The sequence below is a fragment of the Oncorhynchus tshawytscha genome, linkage group LG23 (genome assembly GCF_018296145.1).
Source record: "Oncorhynchus tshawytscha isolate Ot180627B linkage group LG23, Otsh_v2.0, whole genome shotgun sequence".
Classification (NCBI taxonomy): domain Eukaryota; kingdom Metazoa; phylum Chordata; class Actinopteri; order Salmoniformes; family Salmonidae; genus Oncorhynchus; species Oncorhynchus tshawytscha.
This window is the reverse complement of record NC_056451.1, coordinates 24,341,115-24,361,114: the sequence shown is the minus strand read 5'-3', so window position 1 is coordinate 24,361,114 and position 20,000 is coordinate 24,341,115. Positions and strand designations below refer to the sequence as shown.

Below are 20,000 nucleotides of genomic sequence, written 5' to 3'. Positions count from 1 at the left end.
AGAGGAGGGGAGGGGGGGAACTCGTAAAAAGAGCAACAAAGTTTGGGAAGATTAAACATTAGGTAAGACACTTTCTCACATACATATATACACAAAAAACCAGTGTCACAATTCCTGGACGAGGGGTGGATGAGTTATCTCTATATCAAATCACATTTTATTTGTCACATGCGCCGAATACAACAGGTGTATTACAGTGAAATGCTTACTTACAAGCCCTGAACCAATGCAGTTTTAAGAAAATACCCCCCAAAAAGTAAGAGATAAGAATAACAAATAATTAAAGAGCAGCAGTTAATAACAATAGTGGGGCTATATACAGGGGGTACAGAGTCAATGTGTCAATGTGCGGGGGCACCAGTGTTGAGGTAACTTAGGTAATTATGTACATGTAGGTAGAGTTATTAAAGTGGCTATGCATAGATAATAACAGAGAGTAGCAGCAAAGTAAGGGAGTGGGGCAATGCAAATAGTCTGGGTAGCCATTTGATTAGCTGTTCAGGGGTCTTATGGCTTGGGGGTAGAAGCTGTTTAGAAGCCTCTTGGACCTAGACATGGCGCTCCGGTACCGCTTGCCATCCAGTAGCCGAGAGAACAGTCTATGACTACAGTGGCTGGAGTCTTTGACAATTTTTAGGGCCTTCCTCTGACACCACCTGGTATAGGTGTCCTGGATGGCAGGAATCTTGGCCACGGTGATGTACTGGGCCATACGCACTACCCTCTGTAGTGCCTTGCGGTCGGTGGCTGAGCAGTTGCCATACCAGGCAGTGACGCAACCCGGATCAGGATGCGCTCAATGGTGCAGCTGTAAAATCTTTATAGTCTCCTGAGGGGGAATAGGTTTTGTCGTGCCCTCTTCACGACTGTCTTTGTTTGCTTGGACCATGTTAGTTTGTTGGTGATGTGGACGCCAAGGAACTTGAAGCTCTCAACCTGTTCCACTACAGCCCCGTCGATGAGATTGGGGCGTGCTCGACCCTCCTTTTCCTGACCTCCTCCATATAGGCTGTCTCATCGTTGTCAGTGATCAGGCCTACCATTGTTGTGTCATCAGCAAACTTAATGATGATGTTGGAGTTGTGCGTGGCCGTGCAGTCATGAATGAACAGGGAGTTCAGGAGGGGACTGAACACGCACCCCTGAGGAGCCCCCGTGTTGAGGATCATCGTGGCGGATGTGTTAATTCCTACGATTACCACCTGGGGAGGCCCGTCAAGAAGTCCAGTTGCAGAGGGAGGTGTTTAGTCCTTCATCTTCTGCTGGGTATTTCTTACAGGCCACAGTAACCACTGCACGCTTCAGTCAAACACACAATGTGGCATCACTGAGAACCTGTAGCTAGGGCCACTGAATGAACAGAGACATATCCTGACAGGTGCTTTTAAAGTTCTTGGAAACTGGTGGGTACACACGGACGAACACATGCATGAACGTACGTGCACGCGCACACACACGGTCCGGGTCACATATTATGTCTTGTGCTTAACATGCACAGTGGAGCCCATGCCATTCATCTGTGTCAATGTTAATGTACTGTAGTGTAACCATTACACAGTGTCCCCTCCCTCTGACTGCCACCCTACATCTCTTCTCTCTCTCCCTCCCTGCCTCCCTCACTCTCTCCCTCCTTTATAACCCATCACTCCCATCTCACCATTCTCACTCTTTCTTTCGGTCTTTTACGGGACTGGACACACATTCGTTTTCTTAACGAGGGGAAGCAACCAAAGGACAAACAGCAGAGAGGAAAAATGCTTTTTTACATATTTACCTATCGAAATCTTAGGGGCTCTTTTGGATGTTGAGTTTCCCTCACTTTTGTTCTTTGTCTTATAATATTAGTCTCTTTCTCTCTCTCAAACATTTTCTAGAGAGAGAGAGAGAGAAAGAGTGAGAGAGAGATAGAGTGAGAGAGAGAGAGAGAGAGAGTGTGAGAGAGAGAGTGTGAGAGAGAGAGAGAGAGTGAGTGAGAGAGAGAGAGAGAGAGAGATAGAGTGAGAGTGAGAGAGAGAGAGACGGGAAACAGACAAAAATAATTTTGATCACTATCTGCCAAATTATTCTAAAAAGTCATTTTATTTGGTCAAGAACCATACTATTTGGATATGACCTTTTTTATTTTCTAATTTAGTTGTTTTAGACGTGTACCTGGATCACTTTACATGACAATACCTTCCTATAGGCATGTTTCTGCCATCACAGAGGTGGAAATTGTTCATCTATAACATTGATACCGTTCACTGAGAAATTTGATTTCATTTTCAATCTGGTCAGACACATTTCCAAAGAGAAAAACTACTGGACAGTGCTGGACATGAACTGGTAAGAACCCACGTTTATTACTAAGCTGTACTCATCCAGAGAACTTGTTATGTATTATACATAGCATTTTTCAAAGAAAATGAAATAGCACCCTCATCTACAGTCTTGATCACAGACCTAGTGGTTGTGAATGAGTTGTAAGAGGGAGAGAGCTTCTCCGACAAAACACATTACTTAACTAACCAGGTCGACCTTCTCCTATCTGCAGATATGAGGGGATCATCCCCAAGCTCGGAATCAGAAACATAGAACAAACTGACACACTGACGGACAACGAGGCATAACTGTGGAAACGGGCAGACTGCCGCCCAAGGACACTCACTGACCCACGGAGACGGACAGACAGACAGTCTGATGCCAACTGTCTCCGCTGTCAATCTCACGGCACAACTCCTCCTGCTGTTGCTATGGGCAACCCACCCGACCATGGCAACCAACTGGCTGTAAGTCTGGCGTTCCGGGAGGGAGAGAAAGAGAGAGTTTGTTTGTCATGCTATAACTTTTAAAAGATGGTGACGTGCCTCTAAATCTCTTTCTGTCGCTCCCCTTTCTCTCTTTGTCTCTCCCTTGCTGACCTTTTCTCTCCTGTCCTCTCTCTCTTTCTCTCTCCCTTCACTGTGTCTTCTCTGTCCCTTTGGTCTAATGGTCTTTCTCTTGTCCTCTCTCTCTTTCTCCCTCCCTTCACTGTGTCTTCTCTGTCCCTTTGGTCTAATGGTCTTTCTCTTGTCCTCTCTCTCTTTCTCCCTCCCTTCACTGTGTCTTCTCTGTCCCTTTGGTCTACTGGTCTTTCTCTTGTCCTCTCTCCCTTCACTGTGTCTTCTCTGTCCCTTTGGTCTACTGTTCTTTCTCTTGTCCTCTCTCCCTTCACTGTGTCTTCTCTGTCCCTTTGGTCTACTGTTCTTTCTCTTGTCCTCTCTCCCTTCACTGTGTCTTCTCTGTCCCTTTGGTCTACTGGTCTTTCTCTTGTCCTCTCTCCCTTCACTGTGTCTTCTCTGTCCCTTTGGTCTACTGGTGTTTCTCTTGTCCTCTCTCTCTCTTCCGCCCTTCACTGTGTCTTCTCTGTCCCTTTGGTCTACTGGTCTTTCTCTTGTCCTCTCTCCCTTCACTGTGTCTTCTCTGTCCCTTTGGTCTACTGGTCTTTCTCTTGTCCTCTCTCCCTTCACTGTGTCTTCTCTGTCCCTTTGGTCTACTGTTCTTTCTCTTGTCCTCACTCCCTTCACTGTGCCTTATCTGTCCCTTTGGTCTACTGGTCTTTCTCTTGTCCTCTCTCCCTTCACTGTGTCTTCTCTGTCCCTTTGGTCTACTGGTGTTTCTCTTGTCCTCTCTCTCTCTTCCGCCCTTCACTGTGTCTTCTCTGTCCCTTTGGTCTACTGGTCTTTCTCTTGTCCTCTCTCCCTTCACTGTGTCTTCTCTGTCCCTTTGGTCTACTGGTCTTTCTCTTGTCCTCTCTCCCTTCACTGTGTCTTCTCTGTCCCTTTGGTCTACTGTTCTTTCTCTTGTCCTCCCTCCCTTCACTGTGCCTTATCTGTCCCTTTGGTCTACTGGTCTTTCTCTTGTCCTCTCTCCCTTCACTGTGTCTTCTCTGTCCCTTTGGTCTACTGGTCTTTCTCTTGTCCTCTCTCCCTTCACTGTGTCTTCTCTGTCCCTTTTGTTTTCCGGTCTTTCTCCGTCCTTCTCTTTCTCTCTCTGAAACCCTGTCCCCTGTGTTCACTCCTCTTTGACCCATCATTGGCTCTTTCGCCCATTCTCTTCCTCTCCCTCTATCCTTATCCTCTATCTCACCCCTTCTCGCCATTTACCTCCTCGCTCTCCCTCAATCCCCATCTCCCCCACTTTCTCTTCCTCTATCTCACCCCTTCTTGCCATTTACCCCCTCGCTCTCCCTCAATCCCCATCTCCCCCACTTTCTCTTCCTCTATCTCACCCCTTCTCGCCATTTACCCCCTCGCTCTCCCACAATCCCCATCTCCCCACATTCTCTTCCTCTATCTCACCCCTTCTTGCCATTTACCCCCTCGCTCTCCCTCAATCCCCATCTCCCCACTTTCTCTTCCTCTATCTCACCCCTTCTCGCCATTTACCCCCTCGCTCTCCCACAATCCCCATCTCCCCCACATTCTCTTCCTCTATCTCACCCCTTCTCGCCATTTACCCCCTCACTCTCCCTCAATCCCCATCTCCCCCACTTCCTCTATCTCCCCCTCTGCCCCTCCCCTGCATCTTCCCCTCTCCCTCTCTTTATCTCTCTCAGCTCCCTGGCGAGGATGCCGCGCTCGCGGCCCGTGTCGGGTGCTGCCCTCTGTGGGCGGCTGAGGGGACTGTCCGTGGGGCAGGTGGGGGTGTGCAGGGCGCGGGGAGAGGTCATGGAGTCTGTGCGCAAGGCAGCCGAGATGGTCATAGAGGAGGTATGAGCCTGGGGCAGAACTGTCATCGGTTGTGTTACAAAAGTAGTAAAGTCCATGGGGAAGAGTTTTTTAAGATCAGCCATTTGTATTTATTATTATAATTATGGATCATCTTCTTCCACTTTATCCAGCATCATTAACATCCCCTCATCTGTACTCACTAAAGTATTAAACAATTGCACCAGTTTGACCAAAGTTCACTCTCCTCAGCACCTATGTAAAATGTCTATCTGCCTGTCTATATGAACCCCGAACCCTTGGTCCCATTGGCTTGGCTGTTGGTCTGATCAGTGCCAGCACCAGTTTCGTAATCGCCGTTGGAACTGCTCCACCACCCCACGTGGAGTCAACGTGTTCGGTAGAGTCATGAGCCAAGGTGAGGACAGCAGGGCCTCTCTAGTTACCACTGGAAATCTGTGGTTGTACCACAGTCATTAACATGCTGGTAACAGAGAAGCCATTCATTCCACATGGCTGAAATCAGAAGGACTAAGGACAGGTGTTGACATGGTAAATTAGTCCATTGCTGTCTTGAACTCTTCTAAAAACCAGGCACGCGTGAGGCAGCCTTTGTGCACGCCCTGTCCTCGGCGGCGGTGGCGGTTGCAGTGACGCGAGGCTGCAGCCGGGGGGAGCTAGAGCGGTGTGGCTGCGACAGGAAGGTCAGAGGGGTCAGTCCCGAGGGTGAGTCTGGGGTGTGGGCCTCTTATCCTCTGTCTACGCTTGTGTCTAGACATCGGTCTATAGGTCTGTCTCTCTTTCTGTCTGTCAGTTAAACTTTGTCTTGAAATACATAGCTGGAAAATGTGCAGATGCTATCAACATCTTTCTGTCTGTCCTGCAGGTTTCCAGTGGTCTGGGTGCAGTGATAACCTGTCATATGGTGTGGCCTTCTCCCAGACCTTCGTGGATGAGACGGAGCGTGCCAAGGGGATGTCGGCAGGGCGACCCCTCATGAATGTCCATAACAACGAGGCTGGACGGAAGGTTGGTGGCTGTGGGGCACTGATGACATCATCAATCTTCACTTCTATCATCTTTTTTCCTTGTTTCCTCTGACTTCCTGATTGTTCTTTTACATTCCTCCATCCCCAGGCTATCCTCCATAACATGCAGGTGGAGTGTAAGTGTCATGGTGTCTCGGGATCCTGTGAGCTGAGGACCTGCTGGAAAGTCATGCCCCCATTTCGGCGCGTCGGCGCCGTGCTGAAGGAACGCTTTGATGGAGCCACAGAGGTACAGCCATATATTTGGGATATCATCTTCATGATTCATTTAATAGGTGACAAACCATTGGAAATTAGTGTTTTTACTGCTTCCAGTCTTTTTAAAATCTCTAACATTCAACAAATACCCCCAATCACCCAGGTGCGTCTGTCCCGTATCGGCTCGAGGACAGCCCTGCTGCCCCGGGATCCCCAGGTCAAACCTCCCGCTGCCAGGGACCTGGTGTACCTCGCTATCTCGCCAGACTTCTGCCGTCTCGACCCCGACAATGGGATCCCCGGGACAGCCGGCCGACGCTGTAACGGTGAGATTCAGTCACATCAGCAGCACTGGGATAAAGCTGTTTTGTATGTTCACATCCTTATTTCCTTTTCTCTACCTTGTCTACATCCTCCCCTCCCAGGCACCTCCCGGCTGGCCCCAGATGGCTGTGAGCTGGTGTGTTGTGGGCCAGGGTACCGGGCAGGCCGGGCTGAGATGGTGCAGCGCTGCTCCTGTAAGTTCTCCTGGTGCTGCTCGGTCCGCTGCCAGCAGTGCAAGAACACAGTGATGATCCACACCTGCCGAGAGTGAACCCAGTCTATACAGAACCCAGAGCACTGAGCAGACACGCAAGAACCTTACACCTGTCTAGAACACTACCCAGACACAACACTGTCCAGACACTCTAGAACACAACAGTACCCAGACACTCTAGAACACAACACTACCCAGACATTCTGGAACACTGCAATGACCAGACCAGTGGAGGCTGCTGAGGGGAGGACGGTTCATAATAATGGCTGGACCGAAGTAAATGGAATGGCATATGTTTGATGTATTTTATACTAGCCCACTAATTCCACTCCAGCCATTACCACGAGCCTGTCCTCCCCAATTCAGGTGCCACCAACCTCCTGTGGACCAGACACTCTAGAATCAGGGTTCCCAACCTAGGAGGCGCCAATGTTTCTTTGGGGGGGGGGGGACCTCCCTTGACATAAGGGGTATTTTATTTTTTTATTGTTTACACCTAAAACAATGCATAAATCTGTGATGCTTTAGGCTAGAAACAAGGGGTAAAATTCCCAAGGAAGATGCGACTCTGGGAATATCTTTGGTTTGTCTCTATGACATTCAGAATCTGAGTTATGGCCTAAAGTCAAGGAGTCAAAGAAATTGGCCTTGCTTGGGAAGTAATCTTATACAATGTGTGACTCTGTCGCTATCAATTGATCTATTCACTTTCTGTAAACGAGAATAGCTATAATTAAATTGAGGTTCATATACATTTAAACAAAAACATATTTGGTAGCGGATTAACATTTTGGGAAATCGGGTCAAGATTTTATTTTCCTTATCCATTATTATTCTAACCATTAAAAGAGCCTACCTAAAATCCTAGGTCCCTGAAATTAAACAAAGTTACATTTTTCAAATGTGAAAAGTGGGGCCCTGGGGGAAAGGTTGTAGAACACTGTCCAGACATTGTTTGGGGTGGCAGCGTAGCCTAGTGGTTAGAGCATTGGACTAGTAACTGAAAGGTTCAAGATCAAATCCCCGAGCTGACAAGGTACAAATCTGTCGTTCTGCCCCTGAACAAGGCAGAACTTTGTTCCTAGGCTGTCATTGAAAAAAAATTGTTCTTAACTGACTTTCCTAGTTAAAATTATAGAACACTGATGACATGTTCTACAAAGTTGACCTGACTCCGTGTGGATAGTATAAGCCAGTGCATTATGAGTGAGGACCTATGCATGACAGAAACCTCTGCAAGGGAAGGGTGGAATGACCTCTCCCATTACCTCTAACGCCAGAAAGTAGAGATACTAACAAGCATGGAGAAAGGAAACTCCCTGCATAGAGCAATATTAACACTACCATTGAACATATTACACTCATGATGTACTCTTTCAACCTAAACGGATGACGCAGCATTGCAAGTCAGCGTCCTACACTGTGTAGGTGATTGTCTAGATCATAATGGCACACAGCCTACAGCGAGCACACACACAATTAACTTAAACTGACAAAGCATTTAAAGCCGAAATTAACCACTAACAGGGAAATTATTACAGCCCTTTTCTTAAATCGGTTTGATTTCAGTGTAGTAGGTAGTTGGTCTTTATATATTTACTGTATTCATGAGTCTTTTGCCACTATTCTTTTATTTATTTGTGCATCAATCATGCTGTGGCCCCTCCTCCTACCCCTCAGATTCCACCAGTAAGGATACCTGTCCCTTCCGCCCAGTCCATCTACATCCATGTTGCTTTAGTCCAACGCTGCTGTGAAACAATTGTGATGCATGTTGCTACAGTGTTCTGCAGTCGACTTGATCAAATAAACTTGTTTTGACTACAGTTTCTTCTATGATGTGTGCTGTTTAGGTCACGTGAAACATATATAGAAAAATAAGAATTACACACTAACTCAATGACCAACCCATATATAGAAAAATAAGAATTACACACTAACTCAATGACCAACCGTGTCAGTTAAACTATTTTATTACAAACATTCTGCAATTACAAACATCCAGAAGTTGACTAGGAAAAGGTTATAATCTCACCATCATTGTTTTTATCAAGATTAAGTTCAGCTATTCAAAATATTACAGTTGAATTTGTTATACTATCAACCAATCACAATCAAGTTGGTAGTCAAGCAAAAAACTTTTTTTATTACGCAACAAAAAAAATATAATATACGCTAACAATTTCCCCAAAGAAAATCATAAAATGAATACATCATACATGACACAAAGAGATAAAAAATAATATAAATTCAGTTCTCTGTGTCGCCTGCAGAGTACAGTCAAATCTGAGGCGAAAATGCACTTGGTGTGTCCCAAAAGGAAAAGTGACCATTCTAGCATGCTAGCCTGGTCGGGAGTGGAAATAAATCTTGTGTTTTCTCCCTCCCTCCTCAAAGTAGCAACAAAAGAAAACAATGTCAATTAAGTGTTTCCCCAAGGTATTTATTTAATTTAAGCTAGGCACAAAGGCAACATGACAGGCAGGTAGGAGAGCCCGCCCCACAGAAGTAATGTTAGGGTAAACACTTCAGATGTCTAAAGTGTATCTGGAGAAGGAGACTAGATGAAAGCTCTGTTGATTCCTTCCCCTCTTGTATTCTTTACTTGAAAGACCAAATCGCTCTCCTCTCCTTTTTTCAAAACATATTAAGAAGGCACAGTGCATGAATGTATTGGAGTCTCGATGCCATTTCATCTCCTTCCTTTTCACTCTTTTTGTCCTTTTCAAGCTGTTGATCTGCTTCTCTTAATTGTAACCAACTCACCCATTCTTAACCCTGCCCCTCTACCGCTCCTTCTCTCCTCCTCCCTTTATAACATTCTTAACCCTGCCCCTCTACCGCTCCTTCAATCCTCCTCCCTTTATAACAGGACACAGCGTTTCTTGGATTTAGTCTCAGGAGGTTCCAAAGCTGCCAGGATGGCCTCGTCAAACACGTTCTTCAGCCCCCTCTGAGCGAGAGGAGAGAGGGAGAGTTTGCATTGACTTTTCATGGTTTATAAATGTATTCTAACCTATTTTGTGAAGTACAGCAATGTTTCAGCCACCATGGGTCCTTATCAGTCCTTTTCCCCTCTAACCATGTAACATTATCCTTGGCTTCTTACCTGCGTGAGGGCAGAGCACTCCACATATTTGACGGCCCGGAGATCCCGGGCCAGCTTGTCTCCGCTCTCAGGGGACAGGGGCCGCTGTTTGTTCTTGGCCAGCTTCTCCACAGTGTTGCTGTCGTCCCTCAGATCCACCTGGGTGCCCACCAACAGGAAGGGTGTACGAGGACAGTGATGGGAGATCTCTGGAACCCACTACATGAGTCGAAGGATACACAGAGGTCAGAGTGTGTACAGAAATCAGTTCATATGCTCAATTCAAAATCATTTTTACATGTTAGTCATTCAGCAGACACTCTTATCCAGAGAGACTTACAGTTAGTGCATTCATCTTACGATAGCAAGGTGAGACAACTACATACCCCAGTTGTAGGAAGTACATTTTTCAGCAAAGTGAGTGCTAGTAGTGCATGGTCTTTTTCCCCCCCTGAGCTAGCCCCTAGCCATTCTGTTTGCAGATATCAACAGAGATCGATGTAAGCCAGGAATGGGCAACTGGAGGGCTGCGGATCAATTTCTCAAAATGTGTTTAAAAAAAACAAAACAATTTGGAACTCATTCGGGGTCTCAACTTATTGTTGAGAGTTACAATAGTATAATACAATTTGCCATTTTTAAATGTGGTTGTGAATCAGGAGTTTCTTGTGTTATGTTAGTCACTGACAGTCACTTAATTAGCCATGTCAGCTAAGATTTTTTAGATTGGTAAGTTAGTCTAGCCATCTAAACTTGTAGTAATCATGGTCGACCAGGAGGCCCCCATTAATTTTGCAAACATTTCTCTCTACACTACGGCAGTGTGTAGAATTTAAGAACCTTTGCTGTAAAACTACACATTTCTCTACACCCTATGGCAAAATTTGTAGAATTGCATGAAATGTTCTCAAATTGTAAAATCTTCTCTCCGCCCCATGGCAAAATGTATAGAATTGAAGCAAACTTACTTTAAAACTGCAACATTTTCTCTACACTCCATGGCAAAATGTGTAGAATTGCAGGAACTTAACTAAAACCTCAATGTTTTGCAGCCGCCACTGCGGCCCCATCAAAGTTGCCCATTCCTGATGTAAGCAATATGAGGATGACTTCACATAGCCTTCCAATAGGCTTTGGGAGATCTTCTGCCATAACAGAAGGTGAAGTGGCTAAGGAAAGGGTTCAGATCCATCATCTAGAAGTTTCTCTATGGGTAATAATACAAGGTAAGAAGTTGAGGTGTGGCGACTCAGAGACCAACACCGACCTTCTCTCGGACATTCTCAAAGGATGAGGGTGAGACGCAGGAGAAACAGACGAGGAAGACGTCCGTCTGCGGGTAGCTGAGAGGTCGCAGCCTATCGTAATCCTCCTGACCTGAGACGACCAATCAGAGGAAGAGAACGCTGTGACAATGAAACTAATATGATATTGAACGATTCAACTGGTTGAGTTGCATTTACAAGACATCATATGTTTTCAAGAATGAACAAAGTCAGACTAGGATTTAGTTGTAGCACACAGACTGCTTAAAAGGATATACAGACAAAATAATAAATTGACAGAGACAGATTACCTGCAGTGTCGAAAAGCCCAAGTGTGTAGGGTTCCCCTCCGATCATCACCGTCACTGCATAATTATCAAACACCTGCACATGAGACACATAAAAGAATGAGTAAAAGTTCAAGGGATGTTACCAATCTAAAATTATTTGATGAAGCAAATGTAAATCAATAAGCTAAATGTAAAAAAATATTTATTTAAAACAAAGTTCAAGAAAAGGTTCAAATGACCACAACTGGCAGGCTGGTTATGGTGTTAAAGCCCATTCTACCCTCCCACTCAGCTCTCTGGACATCACCCCACTGACCTCCACAGTGTTTAGGGTGTGACTTGTCTGCCCCTAATTACACCCTCCCCTGCCCACCTCTTACCGTAGGCACGTATTCTGAGGGGAACTTGTTGGTTGTGTAGGAGATAAGTAGACAGGTCTTTCCTACAGCTCCGTCCCCCACCACTACACACTTTATTGTCTGCATCTACTCATAGAGAGAAAGAAAGACATAACAAAGTAGAGTTACTATCTCATGAAGGACATATTTGAGACCCTGCTTGTGACTCCACAAACTAAAAACAACATAACAGCAGCACCCCGATTAGCAATAACACTGTCTGCCTGGCCTGCAGCCTATTGATATACAGACAGGTGATGTTCACGGTGTGTTAGGCTAATGCTCAAAACAAGGGCATCTATTGACCATCAAACCACAAACGATGCTTGACCACATTGGGCTTGACCGCATTGGAAACATGTTGATTGTTACAAATGGATCCTTTATGAGGGGGAAGAACTTCTACTAGTCAACAGAAGGAGGTAGAGACAGACAGGTAAACAGACAGGGGTCCAGACAAATCTAAATATGCCTGGACTACCCCAAAAAACGTGTCTCTGTGACACACTTGGTGTTATGTAATAAAAAGTTATTTCCAGTTACAGCTAGACAACGTTAACTTCCGCATACTTGCATAGCAAAGATATGACAGGGAATGGGAAGCGACATGATGTAGTCATGACTATTTGTTGCGTTTTGCCTGATTTAAGATTCTAATTTCAAATCGTTACTTCTGCTTAATAATTAGATTAACACATTAGTAAAAGCAATTCTATACCTATCTGCTTTTAGCAACGCTAGTATTCCACACTTGTGACGCTAGGAATTATCTTGCAAAAAAAAAGCGATATTCCACCGGAAGCCAGAGGTTAAATAACGTTATATTTAAACTTACTCTGCCGATTGTCCTTAGGGTAAGTCCTTATGCGGGGGGAACTTGAGAAAAAACATCCACTAGAACATAAATTAAAACATACTGTCCAAACGTGGGTCAATTGTAGGCCCACTTTCTCTCCGCTTACTTCATGTCAAAATAAGAGTCATGCACGTGTGCCATACATGCACAAAAAAAGCAAGATCTTGTTGGGGATTTTTATTTTGACATGTAAGCAGAGAGGAACTGACCTCGCTGAAGAACTACATGGGTCTACAACAGACCCATGTTGGGAAATGCTGGTTAATTATACGTTACAATATGTGTTTTTTTCTCTTTCAAATTCAACCCTGCATAAGGACCATGCCTACAGACAACCGAGAGAGTAAACTGAAATTAACTGTATAACTTCTGGCGAACTAGGCGGGTTTTTTTTACAAGCTAATTCCCAGCAACGCTAGTGTGTAAATGCTAGCGTTGCTAAAAGCAGCTAGTCTATACCTAAACATGTGAAAAGGAAATGGCATCTCTTATGAATAAACAATCGACTCTACCGTTATGGCTTATAACTAACTTCGGCAGACAGCAAGTGAACTGGACAGCAGGGCACCGGACATAGGCTGCGTTTAGACTGGTTGACTAATTCTGATCTTTAGACCAATCAGATCAGCAATGAAAAAAAAAATCAATCTGATGTGATTGGTCAAACGACCAATTAGTGGAGGAAAAGGTGGACCTGCTTGTCTAAATGCACCCATAATTCCCAGAAAAAAATGCAAGGACCGCAAGCATGCCATTGCATAGCTACAGATTGTTACACCAAATAATGTGATTTAACCATCGATGTTGGGGATCCATTACTGGGATTTAGGTACTGTTTGGCGTAGCACAGAGAATTTTCGAAAAACCTTAATTTGGCGCCGTACACATTCATAACTGAGCATTTTCTCAATTCAAACGCACTACCTGCAACTGGACACAGACATTTTAGAATATATATGTTTGACCGAATTGACAACGAAGTTTGTAAAGATTATATCACTAAGGTTGGTCAAATTCTCTGTGCTAACGTTACAGCATACAGTAACCTGTAACTCCCAGTAATGGATACCAACAATATTTGGTTTCACGCATTATCTGGTGTAACAATCTGTAGCTAGCCTTTAAAGCCTCAGTCAGTCTAAAAATGAAAGTTAAACCTTACAATTTGTTCTACACTGTATGAAGTGTCAGGCAAAATTGAACAATACTTTCATACCAAACGTTAGCTACTGGCTACTCGGGAGACATTAACGCATATAACTAGCCAGATCATTTTGGGTAAAGTTAGATTGTCATAAAACATTTCCGACAGTTGGTTATTTTGTACAGTCCGCATATCATAAAAGTTTTCAAAGTTATGACAATGTGGATTGGCTGGCAGGCATTGCCCCTCGGTTAGCCTGTGATTACTAATTTCCTAAAAAGTCGCTTATGGTCGTTAACAATTCAACGTTTCTTACGTGAGTAGGCACCTATATATAACGATGGCTTAATCTATACTACAACTGTCTTCACATTCACTTCTCTTATTCAACTAAAACAAATTAATTATGCCCGTTTTCAGAAAAGTACTCACCGTTTTCTCCGGCAATTAGGCGTTGGTTACATCCGGGTTTGACTAGACCACTTCTGCGCAGCTGCGAGTGAGGATTTTTTTTCTTCGTTTTTTTCCCCCCGTCCTTGTGACAGTACTGCCACCTACCGACAATAAATACAATGAAATCAAATTGAATGGTCGCATACACATATTTAGCAATGTTATTGCGGGTGTAGAGAAATGCTTGTGTTCCTAGGTCCAACAGTGCAGTAATATCCTGCAATTCACAACAATACACACAATCTAAAAGTAAAATAATGCAATTATATAAATATTAGGACGAGCAATGTCAGAGTGACATTGACTAGAATACAGTACAATACAATATATACATATGAAATAAGTAGAACAATATTCTAAATATTAATGAAGTGTAATGTTTTCCATTATTACAGTGACCAGGGATTCCATGTCTCTAAGGTGCAGGATTGAGTGACCGGGTGGTAGCTGGCATCTAGCCAGTAGTATGTATGACAGTGACTTGTAAACAAAATATCAACAACAAATAAATCAACTTCATAAATGTGACTTAATCCAATGGGTGGAATGGACTGGAGTGAAAACTGAACCCCACGAGGATAGCAGTACAGTGGAAATGCACACCATCTAAAATCCTCAAAAAAAGTACTACAGCTGCACCATTGAGAGCATCTCGACTGGCTGCATCACTGCTTGGTATGGCCACAGCACCACCCTCAATCGCATGGCGGTTCAGTACATCACTGGGGCCGAGCTCCTTGCTATACAGGACCTCTATAACAGCCGGTGTGAAAGAAAGGGCCATGAAATTGTTAGACTTGAGCCACCTAAGCTATAGACCTTTCTCTCTGCTTCTGCACGGTAAGCGGTACCAGTGAATCATGTCTGACACCGACAGGCTCCTAAACAGCTTCCATCTCCGAGCCATAATACTGCTAAATACAGTTGAAGTGGGAAGTTTACATACACTTATGTAGGAGTCATTAAAACTAGTTTACATACACTTAGGTTGTAGTCATTAAAACTCGCTTTTCAAACACTCCACAAATTTCTTGTTAACAAACTACAGTTTTGGCAAGTCGGTTAGGACATCTACTTTGTGCATGACACAAGTACTTTTTCCAACAATTGTTTACAGACAGATTATTTCACTTATAAATCACTGTATCACAATTCCAATGGGTCAGAAGTTTACATACATTAAGTTGACTGTGCCTTTAAACAGCTTGGAAAATTCCAGAAAATTATGTCAGGGCTTTAGAAGATTCTGAAAGGCTAATTGACATAATTTGAGTACATTGTGGAGGTGTGCCTGTGGATGTATTTCAAGGCCTACCTTCAAACTCAGTGTCTCTTTGCTTGACATCATGGGAAAATCAAAAGAAATCAGCCAAGAACTCAGAAAATAAATTGTAGACCTCCACAAGTCTGGTTCATCCTTGGGAGCAATTTCCAAACGCCTGAAGGTACCACGTTCATCTGTACAAACAATAGTACGCAAGTATAAACACCATGGGACCACGCAGCCGTCATACCGCTCAGGAAGGAGACCCGTTCTGTCTCTTAGAGATGAACGTACTTTGGTGCGAAAAGTGCAAATCAATCCCAGAACAACAGCAAAGTACCTTGTGAAGATGCTGGAGGAAACATGTACAAAATTATCTATATCCACAGTAAAACAAGTCCTATATCGACATAACCTGAAAGGCCGCTCAGCAAGGATGAAGCCACTGCTCCAAAACCGCCATAAAAAAGACAGACTACGGTTTGCAACTGCACATGTGGACAAAGATCTTACTTTTTGGAGAAATGTTCTCTGGTCTGATGAAACAAAAATAGAACTGTTCGGCCATAATGACCATTGTTATGTTTGGAGGAAAAGGGGGAGGCTTGCAAGCCTAAGAACACCATCCTAACCGTGAAGCATGGGGGTGGCAGCATCATGTTGTGGCGGTGCTTTGCTGTAGGATGGACTGATGCACTTCCCAAAATAGTTGACATCATGAGGAAGGAAATGTATGTGGATATATTGAAGCAACATCTCAAATCAAATGAATTTATAAAGCCCTTCTTACATCAGCTGATATCTCAGTGCTGTACAGAAACCCAGCCTAAAACCCCAAACAGCAAGCAATGCAGGTGTAGAAGCCCGGTGGCTAGGAAAAACTCCCTGGAAAGGCCAGAACCTAGGAAGAAACCTAGAGAGGAACCAGGCCAGGTGGAGATTATAACAGAACATGGCCAAGATGTTCCAATGTTCATAGATGACCAACAGGGTCAAATAATAATAATCACAGTGGTTGTCGAGGATGCAACAGGTCAGCACCTCAGGAGTAAATGTCAGTTGGCTTTTTGTAGCCAATCACATTCAGAGTATCGCTACTGCTCCTTCTGTCTCTAGAGAGTTGAAAACAGCAGGTCTGGGACAGGTAGCACGTCCGGTGAACAGGTCAGGGTTCCATAGCCGCAGGCAGAACAGTTGAAACTGGAGCAGCAGCACGGCCAGGTGGACTGGGGACAGCAAGGAGTCATCAGCCCAGGTAGTCCTGAGGCATGGTCCTAGGGCTCAGGTCCTCGGAGAGAGAGTGAGAAAGAAATGACAGAATTAGAGAGAGCATACTTAAATTCACACAGGACACCAGATAAGACAGGAGAAATACTCCAGATATAACAGACTGACCCTAGCTCCCCGACACAAACTACTGCAGCATAAACTAAGACATCAGTAAGGAAGTTAAAGCTTGGTCGCAAATGGGTCTTCCAAATGGACAATGACCCCAAGCATACTTCCAAAGTTGTGGCAAAATGGCTTAAGGACAACAAAGTCAAGGTATTGGTGTGGCCATCACAAAGCCCTGACCTCAATCCTGTAGAAAATGTGTGGGCAGAACTGAAAAAGCATTTGCGAGTAAGGAGGCCTTATAAACCTGACTCAGTTACACCAGCTCTGTCAGGAGGAATGGGCCAAAATTCACACAACTTATTGTGCGAAGCTTGTGGAAGGATACACAAACCGTTTGACCCAAGTTCAACAATTTAAAGGCAATGCTACCAAATACTAATTACTAATTGAGTGTATGTAAACTTCTGACCCACTAGGAATGTGATGAAAGAAATAAAAGCTGAAATAAATAATTCTCTCTACTATTATTCTGACAAAGTGGTGATCCTAACTGACCTAAAACAGGGAATTTTTACTTGGATTAAATGTCAGGAATTGTGAAAAACTGAGTTTAAATGTATTTGGCTAAGGTGTATGTAAACTTCCGACTTCAACTGTAGCTAACAGAATGGCTGCACGGACTATCTGAGTTGACCCTTGAATTTAAAAAAAATAGTTTTGCACAGTCACAGTATTCTACACACTCACTGACACTCCAACACACACATACTGTAACATGCACACACATGTATACTGACTTTAGACAGTCTTGATGCCTATTCGCCTTACCCCTATGCATTCAGTCCATTCTGAAAGTATTCAGACCCCTTCACTTTTCCATATTTTGTTACGTTACAGCCTTATTATAAAATGGATAAATAAAATATGTTCCTCGTCAATCTACACACAATACGTACGTTGAAGATGTCGTTCCCATAGCAACGATTAAAACATTCCCTAACCAGAAACCGTGGATTGATGGCAGCATTCGTGTGGAACTGAAGGCGCGAACCACTGCTTTTAATCAGGGCAAGGTGTCTGGTAACATGACTGAATACAAACAGTGCAGCTATTCCCTCCGCAAGGCTATCAAACAAGCTAAGCGCCAGTACAGAGACAAAGTAGAATCTCAATTCAACGGCTCAGACACAAGAGGCATGTGGCAGGGTCTACAGTCAATCACGGACTACAGGAAGAAACCCAGCCCAGTCACGGACCAGGATGTCTTGCTCCCAGGCAGACTAAATAACTTTTTGCCCGCTTTGAGGACAATACAGTGCCACTGACACGGCCTGCAACGAAAACATGCGGTCTCTCCTTCACTGCAGCCGAAGTGAGTAAGACATTTAAACGTGTTAACCCTCGCAAGGCTGCAGGCCCAGACGGCATCCCCAGCCGCGCCCTCAGAGCATGCGCAGACCAGCTGGCCGGTGTGTTTACGGACATATTCAACCAATCCCTATACCAGTCTGCTGTTCCCACATGCTTCAAGAGGGCCACCATTGTTCCTGTTCCCAAGAAAGCTAAGGTAACTGAGCTAAACGACTACCGCCCGTAGCACTCACATCCGTCATCATGAAGTGCTTTGAGAGACTAGTCAAGGACCATATCACCTCCACCCTACCTGACACCCTTGACCCACTCCAATTTGCTTACCGCCCAAATAGGTCCACAGACGATGCAATCTCAACCACACTGCACACTGCCTAACCCATCTGGACAAGAGGAATACCTATGTGAGAATGCTGTTCATCGACTACAGCTCGGCATTCAACACCATAGTACCCTCCAAGCTCGTCATCAAGCTCGAGACCCTGGGTCTCGACCCGCCCTGTGCAACTGGGTACTGGACTTCCTGACGGGCCGCCCCCAGGTGGTGAGGGTAGGCAACAACATCTCCTCCCCGCTGATCCTCAACACTGGGGCCCCACAAGGGTGCGTTCTGAGCCCTCTCCTGTACTCCCTGTTCACCCACGACTGCGTGGCCACGCACGCCTCCAACTCAATCATCAAGTTTATGGACGACACAACAGTGGTAGGCTTGATTACCAACAACGACGAGACGGCCTACAGGGAGGAGGTGAGGGCCCTCGGAGTGTGGTGTCAGGAAAATAACCTCACACTCAACGTCAACAAAACTAAGGAGATGATTGTGGACTTCAGGAAACAGCAGAGGGAACACCCCCATCCACATCGATGGAACAGTAGTGGAGAGGTAGCAAGTTTTAAGTTCCTCGGCATACACATCACAGACAAACTGAATTGGTCCACTCACACAGACAGCATCGTGAGGAAGGCGCAGCAGCGCCTCTTCAACCTCAGGAGGCTGAAGAAATTCGGCTTGTCACCAAAAGCACTCACAAACTTCTACAGATGCACAATCGAGAGCATCCTGGCGGGCTGTATCACCGCCTGGTATGGCAACTGCACCGCCCTCAACCGTAAGGCTCTCAGAGGGTAGTGAGGTCTGCACAACGCATCACCGGGGGCAAACTACCTGCCCTCCAGGACACCTACACCACCCGATGCTACAGGAAGGCCATAAAGATCATCAAGGACATCAACCACCCGAGCCACTGCCTGTTCACCCCGCTGTCATCCAGAAGGCGAGGTCAGTACAGGTGCATCAAAGCTGGGACCGAGAGACTGAAAAACAGCTTCTATCTCAAGGCCATCAGACTGTTAAACAGCCACCACTAACATTGAGTGGCTACTGCCAACACACTGTCAATGACACTGACTCTACTCCAGCCACTTTAATCATGGGAATTGATGGGAAATGATGTAAATATATCACTAGCCACTTTAAACAATGCTACCTTATATAATGTTACTTACCCTACATTATTCATCTCATATGCATACGTAGATACTGTACTCTATATCATCGACTGCATCCTTATGTAATACATGTATCACTAGCCACTTTAACTATGCCACTTGGTTTACATACTCATCTCATATGTATATACTGTACTCGATATCATCTACTGTATCTTGCCTATGCTGCTCTGTACCATCACTCATTCATATATCCTTATGTACATATTCTTTATCCCCTTAAACTGTGTATAAGACAGTAGTTTTTTTTGGAATTGTTAGTTAGATTACTTGTTCGTTATTACTGCATTGTCGGAACTAGAAGCACAAGCATTTCGCTACACTCGCATTAACATCTTTAAATGTCTTACTCACCTCGGCTGCAGTGAAGGAGAGACCGCATATTTCGTTGCAGGCCGTGTCAGTGGCACTGTATTGTCCTCAAAGCGTAATTTGCAAATAAATTCATTAAAACTCCTACAATGTGATTTTCTGGATTTTTTTAATCTAATTTTGTCTGTCATAGTTGAAGTGTACCTATGATGAAAATTACAGGCCTCTATCATCTTTTT

The 20,000-nt window shown here is 44.6% G+C and overlaps 2 protein-coding genes across 3 annotated transcripts; one reads left to right on the top strand and one right to left on the bottom strand.

Moving 5' to 3' along the window:
• The first annotated feature begins 1,965 nt into the window (after window positions 1–1,965).
• Window positions 1,966–6,758, top strand: LOC112237884 (protein Wnt-4-like). Its single transcript, XM_024406479.2, has 9 exons — window positions 1,966–2,325; window positions 2,534–2,768; window positions 4,577–4,730; window positions 5,022–5,106; window positions 5,283–5,414; window positions 5,575–5,717; window positions 5,826–5,966; window positions 6,099–6,261; window positions 6,361–6,758. The coding sequence occupies exons 2-9, from the start codon at window positions 2,680–2,682 to the stop codon at window positions 6,528–6,530; spliced, it is 1,077 nt and encodes a 358-aa protein (XP_024262247.1). The 5' UTR covers window positions 1,966–2,325; window positions 2,534–2,679; the 3' UTR covers window positions 6,531–6,758.
• Window positions 6,759–8,428: 1,670 nt separating this feature from the next.
• LOC112237883 (cell division control protein 42 homolog) lies at window positions 8,429–14,044 on the bottom strand. 2 transcript variants are annotated; one of them, XM_024406478.2, is made up of 6 exons: window positions 13,947–14,044; window positions 11,497–11,601; window positions 11,138–11,210; window positions 10,829–10,938; window positions 9,583–9,780; window positions 8,429–9,426 (listed from the first exon to the last, which is right to left on the bottom strand). In XM_024406478.2, exons 2-6 carry the CDS (start codon window positions 11,599–11,601, stop codon window positions 9,337–9,339), a joined length of 576 nt encoding a protein of 191 aa, XP_024262246.2. In that variant the 5' UTR covers window positions 13,947–14,044; the 3' UTR covers window positions 8,429–9,336. The 2 variants fall into 2 exon arrangements, with proteins under 2 accessions (XP_024262246.2, XP_042160907.1); XM_042304973.1 differs by lacking the exon at window positions 13,947–14,044 and adding an exon at window positions 13,831–13,887.
• Between the last annotated feature and the right edge of the window lie 5,956 nt (window positions 14,045–20,000).